The sequence below is a fragment of the Protobothrops mucrosquamatus genome, unplaced genomic scaffold (genome assembly GCF_001527695.2).
Source record: "Protobothrops mucrosquamatus isolate PMUCROS unplaced genomic scaffold, P.Mucros_1.0 scaffold1428, whole genome shotgun sequence".
NCBI classification, from domain to species: domain Eukaryota; kingdom Metazoa; phylum Chordata; class Lepidosauria; order Squamata; family Viperidae; genus Protobothrops; species Protobothrops mucrosquamatus.
This window is the reverse complement of record NW_015387613.1, coordinates 119,650-132,548: the sequence shown is the minus strand read 5'-3', so window position 1 is coordinate 132,548 and position 12,899 is coordinate 119,650. Positions and strand designations below refer to the sequence as shown.

Below are 12,899 nucleotides of genomic sequence, written 5' to 3'. Positions count from 1 at the left end.
TTCTGAGGCCCGAATTAAACAAAAAGGACCAATTAACTAAGAAACAAAAGTAAACATTTTTTCTCTGCATTTTATAAAGTGCTGCATTTGCTTCTTTATAGTGCTGTGAGGTTAAAGACAGAGGCAGAATACCTGCAAGGTTAGAAATTATGTATAATTAAAAACTTTGCAAAAATAGAAATATGGATTTTGCAGAAATGGAAGCTGTCTTGAAAAATATAATCTGTATATTATCTATTAAGAACTTGTGCAAATAATCAATAGAGAGAGAAAAGAAAGGAAAGCCCAGTCAGTTAATTCTCACATAATGTATGGTAAACTATTTCCTGAATTTTGATGGAAATTTGGAATTTTGAAGAACCAGAATGTCGTTGTTTGTTTGTTTGTTTTAAAAAAGAAAATGCATTATATTTCTCAATGTTGATCTCTGAAAACCCCATGAAGTCTGGCCACATGGAGATTTTAATTGTTAGGAATGAGAAGTAATAGTATTTGAGGATAAAAATTGGGCCTCCATACATTGTTTTTCATGACATATTATATTTATTCCCAAAATATATTTTATAGCTGTCAGATGTCCTCTTTGAACTGAGCCGACAAGCCAGGAAAACAGGAACGCCAAACTATCAAGTGTTTTATTTCACACATGAAACAAAGTTAGCACTGGGAGTGGCTTGTTCCCAATGGCTTACATACAGTAATCACGCCCCAGCCTTAGCCAGCCCCACCCCATTCAATGAGCCTCCGTCCAGGTGGAACTGAAAGGATCCCGCTTTCCATTCGCTAACTCCACCCCCCAGAGCTTGCTAATAATCCCCAGGTTACAGCCAGGCCCCACAGCATTTTGCAAAACGTCCAGGTCCATCGGAATCCCGCCCACACGTCGCTCTCCTTTGCAGGAGCAATGCGGTGCTCCTGGATTACTGTCGGCCTGGCAAGGTGCTTTCCGATGACGTCATCGGCTACGGGAAGCCGGAGGCGGCGGCAATGGCGGCAGGCAGGGCCTTGCCTGACAGTGGAGCGGCAAAGTGGCCGTTCCGGGTGAGTAGGCCTTGCAGGGCATGACATCCGGCTCCCCCTACCAGGGGTCCCCCTGGAAGGAAGCACAACAAGATTAGTGTTCACATTCATTCAGGGTTGCAACAGGCGTCCGCCTCCCGGGCTTATGAGGGTGTCTTTGATGGTACCTATTGACAAGCTAGGGCACAGAGACATCCCCCTCCCTTACCCAGGATGCTTCGGACAGCGAATAGCCCTTCCAAAGGATAAGGTAGTACAGTCCGCCTCTCCTAACCCGGGGTTATGGGGCCTGGGCCCTCCCGTGCACGTTCACCTGTCACGGGCTTTAGCAGGCTGACATGGAACACCGGGTGGACCTTACCGAGGAACTGCGGCAGCTGTAGTTGTACGGCTATTGATGATTTGGGCCACCCAGAAAGGGCCGAGATACTTCGGGGCTTGCTTCCTGCATGGTACCTGGAGCTTTATATATTTAGTGGATAAATAAACCAGGTCACCCGCTTTGAATGGTGTCTCTGCCCGTCATTTTTTATCTGCCTGTTTCTTGGTCATTTCCTCTGCTTTTGTCAAGGCCTTTTTGACCACGCCCCACACACACCCTGCATGGTTGAACCAACCGTCAGCCTGGTGGGTTGGGACTCCCGGGTCCTGCATTCGGATATTGGAACGAAATCCCTACCGTACACCACCTGAAAAGGGGTTAATCCAGTACTGCTATGTACGGCATTATTGTACGCCACCTCTGCAAACACTACTAGATCCACCCAATCTGTCTGTTGGTACGATATATAGCTCCAGAGGTATCTCTCCACTGCAGTGTTGGCCCATTCCGCTTCACCGTTGGTGCTCGGGTGGTATGCCGAACTGAGACCTTGGTGGAACCGAGGAATCGGATGAATTCGCGCCAAAACCGTGCTGTGAACTGGACCCAACGGTCCAAGATTATGCGACGCGGTGCTCTGTGCAGTCAGTAGACATGAGTCAGGAACATCTTAGCCAATCGTCTAGCCGATGGTAATCCCTTACAGGGGATGAAATGAGCTTGTTTGGAAAACCAATCTACTACTGTCCATATCACCGAGTATCCCCGGACTTCAGGCAGCTCCACAATAAAGTCCATGGCTATATCCTGCCATGGACGGTCCGGGTCTGCCACCGACTGGAGCAACCCCATCGGTTTCCCGGGATAGGACTTCGATTGAGCGCATACCTGGCAGTTTTTAACATATGCTTCAATATCTCGTTTCATCCGGGGCCACCAGAATTGACGCCTGGCCAGGTGTAACGTCTTTAGGAATCCAAAGTGGCCAGCTTGTTTTGAGTCGTGGCACCGGTGACAAACCCAATTCTGCATGTTCCACAGGATGTACAGTTTGCTGCCATACCATGCTAACGCGTCCCGTTGGGTTAGCAATCTGGGATTGTCCCTTAACCACATATCCTGTATTAGAGCCGTTCGTAACTCGTCCTCAAAGGACACTACTCTGGAGCAAGTGCTCACTTCTTTTTGGCTGTAGGGGGGCATGATCGCTTGCACCACCTCCTCCCTCTTGCTATCATATTGCGGAAGCCGGGACAGAGCATCCGCGAGGAAGTTCCTCCCTCCTGGCACGTACTTGAGGTGGAAACGAAATCTTTTGAAGTATTGTGCCCAATGCACATGCTTTGGTGATAGGCATCTGGGGGTCTGTAACACCTCCAAGTTTTTATGGTCTATCCCGGCTTCCGCAGTATGATAGCTAATATGATATGATAGCTTGCTAATAATCCCCAGGTTACAGCCAGGCCCACAGCAGTTTGCAAAACGTCCGCGTCCATCGGAATCCAGCCCACACATCGCTCTCCTTTGCAGGAGCAATGCAGTGCTCCTGGATTACTGTTGGCCTGGCAAGGCGCTTTCCGATGACGTCATCGGCTACAGGAAACCGTAAGTGGCAGCAATGGCAGCAGGCAGGTAGCAAGGGACTTGCCTGATGGTGGAGCGGCAAAGCGGCCGTTCCGGGCAAGTAGGCCTCGCAGGGTGCAACAATAGCACTGGCATCTGATGCATAGTTCATTGTGCTAAACAATTGGATTCCTGGAGCTTAGCAGAAAAATTGGGAGCATCATATGAAAAAATATCCTTAACAGAACAGAATAACAGAGTTGGAAGGGACTTCTTCTAGTCCAACCCTTCTTAAAAGCCTACAAACCAAAATCCACTTGTTTGTAGTCATTCTGAAGAATATAACAACTTTTGAAAAAGTATTCTCCCACCCTATCTCCTAGATAAATAGAAAGGAAAGCCACATACAAATCCAATTTGGAAAGGAACTCAGTTTAGGGGTTTAAAGGCCAGATGTAGAAGTTCAAAGCATTTGTATTACCATATTTTTCCGTGTATAAGACACACCCTTGTATAAGAAGCTCTGGCATGTGAGTTCCAAGCTTACAGCAAACAAAGTCAGCGCTGGGAGCAACCGCCTTCCAGCGCTCTAAATAGACACTTCCTGGTCAGCCCCATCCCCCATCCACCTAACCAGCATGCATAGTCAGTTCACAGCAGCAGCCTTCCGACCCTGATAAACAAACCGGCATGAGCACCAGCATGACAGCAAGGCAAGGGAAGTGAAGGCAGGTTTTAAACTCCTCGCCATTTTTCCACACTGATCAGCAGTTCAGTAGGGCACCGAACAGCTGAGCCGGCAAATCTGGAAGTTCAGCCGGCCATTATTATCAAGCAGGACAGCCTCGCAGCTGCGTTCCATAGGTATGAGCATAAAGATATGAGGGAGGGAAAAGGCTGTCGCTGCCATCCATGCTGCTGGTCCCATCCGCTGCCTCTGGACGCCACCATCCAACGATCTTGCCCCCTCCCCCCTCCTGTTAGTGGCAAGCCCACAGGTGCTTGACACCTGCACTATGCGGCATGGTGGCGGCATGTAAAGAACCCACATAGGCATGTCCTGGGCTGTGGAGGTTATCATTATTTTTTCGTGTATAAGATGCTGCACTTGTATAAGAGGCACCTGATTTTTGATCAGGGTGTTTGCAGGAAAAAATAGTGTCTTATACACAGAAAAATACAGTACTTGGTTGTTATTAAGTGAGAACATGTTGCAGTAATAAGAATCAGTAAGATCTAACTACTTCTGGATATAAATTTACTTGAAAAAGTATAAGAAAAAATCTGACTGCAAGTGGCATTGACCAAAAGGGGAAAAATAGAGTCAAAACAACTTAGTCAAATACTGCAGATTACAATATCCAAATGTCCAAGGGTAATTTAAAATATGCTTATGCCCCTTTCAAAGTTTTCTGGTGCCAGGTGATTTTTAGCTACATAATGTACAAGTCAAAACAATGTACAAAATAAACTTTCACTCATTATGTTATTTACATTCCTTAGATTCTTTCCCTTTGACTGCAATTCATTTTTCTCTTGTTGCTAAAGAAAAAAACACAAACCATTTACACCTGGGTGAGATCAATTATTTTTTTCTGCAACATCAGAAGCTCAAGATATGTTGTGCCTTATAATTGACCATGTTTTAATTTTACTCCTCCGGTCACTAGGGAGTTCTGAAGAGCAGAGCAAAATAGACACCCAATCAAGACTGTCTGATGTTATTAATATTTAATGTTCCTAAACACATTCAAATAGGAGGTTAAAGAGCAAGACTCTGTGATTCTGATTGTTTTTTCTATAATTTCTGCACTCGGATCATCCGAAAGAAAGAGGCAAAATGTTAGATATTCAGAAGCCCTATCAATGATCATTTGAGCAATGCACATCTTTGATTTGCTATGTTACTCTTCAGGCTATGGGTGATAAAACTGCTTTCTCAGGTCATATGCCATGGCACTAAATGCACAATCAACAACCCTAGTATTAAATACAAGTCTTACCACTCAGGTGATCTCATCATTGGTGGCATTATTTCTCTTATCTACATGATGTCTAACCTAATCACCTTCAAAACAATTCCATCGGAAGAACTTCTTGATGATCCCATGTATGTAGTTATCATTCTTAATTCTATCAGCTTCCAAATCTTCCTGGATAGTTAGTCAATGTATTTGGAGGAAGGAATAAATGATTGAAACTTAACTTTTATCCCCTTTCAGCTATCCTTTCTCTGCTTGGAGATTCTACTCTGTTTCTTCGATACTTTGTAATAATTCGGTAATAGGTTTTTCCCACTTTGTTTTATCTTCATAAAGTTTATAGCAATATACATGGTCTTGCTTAACAGATATCTGAGTTTTGCCCAAATCTCTGTTTTCCAGCTTTCTAATGCTTCTGTTCCAAATTTCCATGGTACACCAATTGCAAGATAATACTATATATATAGTATATGTGATCAAATCACATTCTGCATAGAGGACATATTTATGAGATAACACTAAAGTTAAACATTTCATTTTTGAGACTAAATACTCATTCTATGCAGAATAATTTTTATTGTTTTCATTATACTTTCTGGTTCCATGTCACCTATTTCTTGATGGATTGAAGCTGGATGGAATTCATCAATGAAGAATAGGAATAGATATTATAGTTGTCCAACCAACTTGTTTTCCATAGGTGAAAGTTTCTATTGTGGTTTATGGCAACCTAACATCTAAGTACACTTTTATCTAATAAACGTTTCCAGTCTTCATCCCTTTTCTTCAAGTATATAGAATAAAGTCCTAAGAGAGGAATTGGGGAATGGAAGTGGAGATAGGGGATGATGCAGGAGAACTACTGTATCTAGAAGAATTCTTGAATGATGTCTATAGAGATTCTTAGTCATCCAGGCCATTGTTGTCCCAAAGGTGCTTTTTCAGAAGGCAACTGGACTTTCTTTGTTTTTCTTTGAAGAGGAACTGAAGAAGTTTCTTGGATGAGCAGTGAGACATCTTCAAGGAAAAACAAAGAAAGTCCAGTTGCCTTTTAAAAAATCATCTTTTGGACAATTCTTGAAGGTTTACAGTAAGGAAAGATCATTGATTCAGAGGTAAGAGACAAGCAGAATTATTTTACATAATGACTGTAGGAAAAGTAGCTGTACAAATTGCAAATGTTTTGAGTCAATCCTTTATAAAGAGTCTTTTTATAGCTAGGTATCTGTCTATCTATCTATCTATCTCTATCTCTATCTCTATCTCTATCTCTATCTCTATCTCTATCTCTATCTCTATCTCTATCTCTATCTCTATATCTATCTATCTATCTATCTATCTATCTATCTATCTATCTATCTATCTATCTATCTATATCTATATATCTATATCTATATCTATATCTATATCTATATCTATATCTATATCTATATCTATATCTATATCTATCTATCTATCTATCTATCTATCTATCTATCTATCTATCTATCTATCTATCTATATATATCAGTAGTTAATTAGTTAGGTAGGTGGGTAGAATTCTAAATACCTCATTAATCATTTATTACATAAGAATATTACCTTGAGAAAGGAATCCAATAACACTGGTATAGAGAGGGGAGAGGGAGAAGAAGAATGGGGGAAGGGGGAATAATGGAAAGGAAGGCAAAAGACGCAATCCATTTAAATGTGATCGCTTAAAAAACATAAACATGGAAGCATAATATTTTGGGCTTTACTTAAAATGTAGAAACAATGTTCATCTTCCATTGAATTTCTCCATAGCAGTTTTGTAGTCTAACCCATCTGTATAATTCTTTTTCTCTATTCAAACACCCTTGACCTCAAAGAGAGGGTTTTGTAGGAGTTGGCAATGTTTCCTTTATAGGTTTTAGGTATAACCATTGCTAAAGTGGTTCAATATAAAACATTTGATCTTTCAAAATAAGAAATAAATATCCCTATGCTATAAAAAACATTCTGAAAGAGGTAATTAAGAGTACTCAAAGATCAAGATACCAAAGAGGTTATCTGCCAAATAGCTGGTTCTATTATGGAATAGGGATGGACAAGTAGTTTCTACAGACTGTCTGGCCTTGCGGGCTCAAAATCTATTTTTGAATCTTGCTATTAACAAAGATTATTAAATTGAAATGTAACAAATTATCTGTGTGGAAATGCAAGTGTTATGACAGAGGCACTACCCTCCCTTAAAGTTTGTTTCTACAGACATACCAGCATATCTTGTCCTTGATCTTTGCTGTAAAGGAAATCAACAAAAATCCTCAGATCTTGCCAAACATCACTTTGGGCTTTGGGATATCTAACAGTTATTTCATGGCAACATGGACCTACCTTGCTTCTATGGAGCTTCTTTCTTCACATGACAAATTTGTTCCCAACTATAAATGTAGCATCCACCAAAATTCAATTTGTGTTATTGCTGGACCAAACTCTCATAACTCTCAGGTTATGACTGACATCCTAAGCATTTACAAGATTCCACAGGTAAGACCTGCTCAAGTAAAAAAAAGAAAAAAAATTTGGTAATGTGATTTCCTCTTTAATGACATTTTCTGGATTCATGGTAAACTAAAGTCAATCAGAATGTAACTGACATCTGAATAGACAACACTTTCATATTTTCCAGTCTTGATTTACTGAAAATTGTGCTGAGTTGGAGGATATGGTCTCGATTTTTTTTTTTTTAAAAAATGAAAATAAGATTATTCCTCTTGCCCTTAAAAAAGATCATTCTTTTAATTTCAGATTTTTTTGCTGATTTCTATTGAAGTTCTACAGCAGTTGAATAACAAGGAAATAATAAGAAAATGAAAGTATGTTATACAGTATATCTGGAAGATCAAAGTGGTATATTCATAACTGAATACTGTGCTGAATTGGAGGATGTCTCCAGTTTGAAATAAATGGAAAGAAGATGAATCCTCTTGCTCTTAAGAGAGCTTTTTTTTTTCATTTGAAATATTTTTCTGCTGTTTTCCATTGAAGTTCCATAGCAATTAAAATAATAATAAGAAAATAATAAGAAAAGTAAAACATATTACATATCTAGACAATCAAAGTATTGAAGTCATAATAAGGATAATAATTATCCTCCATATAATTCAAAGTAACATTTTGATTTGTCTGCAGACAAGTATTGAACCAGCTGTTTTATTGAGGCTAAGAAGTTTCTTCTGTTGATTTTTCTCCCTTTCCTTCATTGGAATCTGAAGCAGGAGCTCATCTGAGAAGGTGATTGGAAATTGCTCCTAGAAGGCAATTACAATTATCCAGAAGATACAAAAGTGATATAGTCCAGTTATAATAATGGACTGGCATCTCTATGTCAAATCTCTTCTGTTAAGAAGTAATAATCTAATACAGATAGATAATTTCTTAATAGTTTCTTCCATGAAAAAAATCAGTTCAAGCAATGCATTCATTCCCTAGTATATGCCTCAGTATTTCTATATCAAAGAATATAGCTGCATTGATATTCTAGGAAGGAAGGAAGGAAGGAAGGAAGGAAGGAAGGAAGGAAGGAAGGAAGGAAGGAAGGAAGGAAGGAAGGAAGGAAGGAAGGCTCAGCCTTGTTAGTCATTTGAGAACCCAAGATATGAAGCCCTAACCAAGGTTATGTAAAACAACACCTTGGATAATTGAAAGTATTTCTCCCCACCTCCCTTTTTAGCTGCTATTATCAGATCATTCCCTAGGCTATGTGCATCTGTCTCTCGTCTTCTAAGTTCATTTTCACATACCTTCATAAGCTCTGTACCTAAACTTATTCTCTAGTCAGCCTCTAGAGGAAAATCAGAGAGATAGAAAAGTGTTTGTTTTCAAAGCTGTTAAGTAATGAAACAACCTGTCTCTTGGACTTCTGGACATTCCATCATTGGATGTTTTCAAGGAAAGTTTGGAAAAATACATGTCAGAGAGAGTGTGAGAATTCCTTCTTGATCCATGGTTCTACAAAGAAAAATAATCCAATTATCTTGGCACAAATCACTAATAATGATGATGCTTTTTTAATCAATTTTTTTTCAACTTATGCTTTTAGAACAAGTTATCTTATAAATAGAGTGTTCCTTAGCAATCTTTAAAAATGTGTTAGAGAGATCTATTCTTATTGATAAGTTTTGTGAAGTCTCAAGAGAATAACAAAATAGTGCACGAAGGTTTGATTGTTAAATTCTTAAATAATAGAAATTCAGTATCACAAAGGAGAAATTACAACGATCATCAAATTCTGCAAATTGAATCTTATATCACTACTTATACTCACATATATATCCTGGATATATATGCAGCAGGGTTGTACCCATCAGAACCAACTATGGGGGGACACTTTACAGAGAACTAGATACTAAATGGTTCAATTAGGCTTTTGTTCCTATACCCAAATTAGATAAAAATCAGTTTTTCAAAGATCCAAAGTACTCCATTTGTGGTAGAAAGGAAATAACAACATTACATAAATCCTGAACATCTACTGTATCAATAGTTTAGACTTCTCTGATGTGCCATAGAGGTTATCTACATAACATTTTATTATTTCCCAAACCTTATATATTATAGCCAAATTGAATATGATCAAATTACATCATAACATTTTTAGAAAGATTTCCAAAAATGGTGACAGTTTAGTTCCATTAACTTCATTGAAATTAAAGGAAGATCTTCAGTGAGTTATGAATAAGCCCTAAAAAATCAAAGCAACAAAAAATAAATCAGTCAAATTTAACCATTTATCACTTATATCAAATACATATACATACATTTTGTATTTTGCTTTCTTCCTAAGCTCACATATGGCTCTGCTCCAGCGATGGATAACATGATTCATACAGCTTTCTTCTATCAAATGTATCCAAATGAACATCTTCATGTTATGGGGATTCTCCAGTTGCTGCTTTATTTTAAGTGGACTTGGATTGGGATAATTTTTCAAGAAAATGAGATTGGTGAACGATTTCTGAGGGAAGTGCTTATTGTCTTATCCCAATATGGAATCTGCTTTGATTACATTGCAGAGCTTCCAACAGTAGCTTTTTCTGATGAGATAGGAGAACAAATCAATACTTTCATTAAATTATGCAAAGTCATTATGAAAAGTACCTCCAGTGTTGCAATTGTATACTCTGAAAACCAGGCCATGGCAGGTTTCAGAACAATCTCCTATGTTTCAGAATATTTGGACAGAACAGTTGAGAGAAAAGACAAAGTTTGGATTTTCCCAGCCCAAATGGAATATACTTCAGTTCCTTTTCAAAGAGATTGGAGAATGGATTTTATCCATGGCGCTCTTTCTTTTGCAGTGTCATCAAAAGAATTATTAGGATTCAATAGATTTCTTCAGATGAGAAACAGTGTTCCAGAAAATGAAGACAGTTTTTCAAGGGCCTTTTGGGAACAAGCCTTTGAATGTTCTTTCTCAAAATCCACTTTAAACCCAGAGTCGGAGAAAAGATGCACTGGGGAAGAGAAGCTGGAGACTCTTCCAGACTCTGTTTTTGAATTGAGCATGACTGGGCAAAGCTACAGTATCTACAATGCAGTCTATGCTGTGGCACATGCTCTCCAAGCCATGCTTACATCCCACTCCAAACACAGAGCAAGGGCTGGTAGTGGAAAACATAAGCTTTTTAGTCATCAAGTGTGGCAGGTAATCTTCTATATTTATTAATGTAGCAGGGCATATTGCTTCCATATCTACAACTGTCCACAAGTTATATAGAAACCAATTTAAATATAATGCTGGAGAAATTACCTAGGTGGATGAGAATGTCTGCACATTTCTATTCCGGCTTTTTTAAGTGCAAAAAGTTAAGTTCCTATGAATATTTAATGCTGAATATTGGAATAATTGGGCTATTATGTGCAGCGTCATAGTGAAAGGCTTCTTTCCTCTTTCCCTCACTTCCTTCTTCAGATTCACTGTATTGGGAGAGTTCTTCTGAACAAGAAAGGAGAGTTCAGTGTCTCTAAGTTAGTGAGAGTGAAACTGAGGCTGTAGGTTGGACTTACCGTATCTTGATAGAAGAACTTTTAAAATCCCTATGGTCCATTGGATTCTAGGATTGATATCTTACCAAATAAAGAATATTTGTTGTAGGCTAAATCTCCTAATGAAATAAAATAGTCCACATCATGGTCACCAATGAAATAAAGCCTAAATAAAACTCTACATACAAATTGCTGGCAATAAAGAATCTTCCCATTTTTGTTCACTTACCTTCCTCCCTGTAGTGTAGCTGTTGGACTCTATATGAGCTGCAGGTGGGTGCAGATCCACAGGCTTATGGTTCTGGGAAATTTAGACATGTTCTGTCTGGCCTAGGGTTTCAGAGTTCGTAGCCAAAAACCTAGTTCAAAGTATTCATGGCCCAACTCACACACAGGGCCCACTCATTAGATCTGTTATTTGCCTGGTGTGTTTGCCAAATGACAAGGAAGGAAGACTATATGCTATTTTTTTGATGGTGGCATGTACTTCTGGGTGATATGCATGAAAAGATGCCTGTTAGCCCATCCTCAGCTGTTTTTTGTCTCTCATGGTGAGTCTTTAGAAGTGACAAATTAACTTTGTTATTAGCATCATATATCAGGAGTGCAACAATATCTTCTGAAATAATATTGCTGTCTATTTTGCCATCGTTGTATATCTTTATTAACTACTCTCATGTTCTTCTCTTGAGCTTCATCGCTACCTGAGAAAAGTCTCATTTAACAACAGTGCTGGAGAAAATATTTTCTTTGACCAGAATGGGAAGGTTGCATCTGGCTTTGATATCATCAACTGGATCACCTTCCCAAATCAATCCTTTCTTAGGATTAAAGTTGGAAAAATAAATCCCTCAACTCAACTTGAAAACCTTCTCTCTCTATCAGCAAATAATATTGTCTGGCCCAACATTTTTAACCAGGTAATTTTTATTTGCCCTGGTTGCACAGTGGTTAGAATGTAGTATTGCAGGCTAATTCGGCTGACTGCCAGCTGCCACAGTTTGGCAGTTCAATTCTCACCCGCTCAAGGTTGACTTAGCCTTCTATGCTTCCAAAGTTGGTAAAATGGGAACCCAGATTGTTGGGGGCAATATGCTGACTCTGTAAACAGCTTAGAGAGGGTTGTAAAGCACTGTGAAGAGGTAAATAAGTCTAAGTGCTATCGCTATTGTTATTCATTTTTAAGGGATGGTTCAGTGATCATGCTGCAGTTGATGTCCAAATAATGTCTTTGAACAATCACACAAATGAATCAATTACATGAAAAGCAATATTCTTGATGCACAGGACTTTGAAGAGGGTCTTGCACCAGGAAAAGTAACTCAACATACTTCTGAACTAACTAACCCTTATTTCTGATGTCTATCAGGTGAATAGAAGACTTTTCCATTAACAGAGTTTATGATGTCAGAAGGATATTTTAAAGAATAAGCCAAACCTTCTTTGCTAGCACAGAATATTTCATATCTCTAATCAACAAAGGAAAGAAAATATTCCTCTAACATGGTAATTTCTTAGATTCCTAATGTTTAAATTCTAAATTTACTGCATTTTCATTTATAACAGACACAACCTCTTTCTTTGTGTATTGATGATTGCTACTTGGGATACAGCAAGATCAAAATAGAAGGGAAGCAATTTTGCTGTTACAAATGCCTTCATTGCCCAGAAGGGAAAATTGCCAACCAGACAGGTAAGAGAAACCATTCAAAATGAACTGGTGTCTATTAGCTCTGAAGGTCAATAAGTTCAAAGCACTACCCAGGATTTTGATGTTGGGGCATTTATCCCTACAGATGTTGAGAACAGTGATTGTTACCACAACAACCATAGTATTGTTCCAAACATGGCCCCAACTCACAAAATGGCGAATGGCACCTGAACCAGTTTTTATTTCAGAACCTCTAGATTCTAGAATGTCATCTAATTTTTTCCAGGATTAAGGTTATGATGGTTGGAGTGTAAAGCATGGAAGTATGACATATTGTTTTTGTTTAACAGAT

General features: G+C 38.9%; 1 protein-coding gene across 1 annotated transcript in view; it reads left to right on the top strand.

Annotated features, from left to right (window-relative positions):
• The first annotated feature begins 7,224 nt into the window (after positions 1-7,224).
• The window catches only part of LOC107292813 (vomeronasal type-2 receptor 26-like), a 7,914-nt gene continuing 2,239 nt past the window's right edge, over positions 7,225-12,899 (top strand). The window contains exons 1-3 of the mRNA XM_015821939.2: positions 7,225-7,395; positions 9,695-10,555; positions 12,463-12,589. Coding sequence (XP_015677425.2) covers positions 7,225-7,395; positions 9,695-10,555; positions 12,463-12,589 — 1,159 coding nt within the window. The remainder of the gene's footprint in view (positions 7,396-9,694; positions 10,556-12,462; positions 12,590-12,899) is intronic.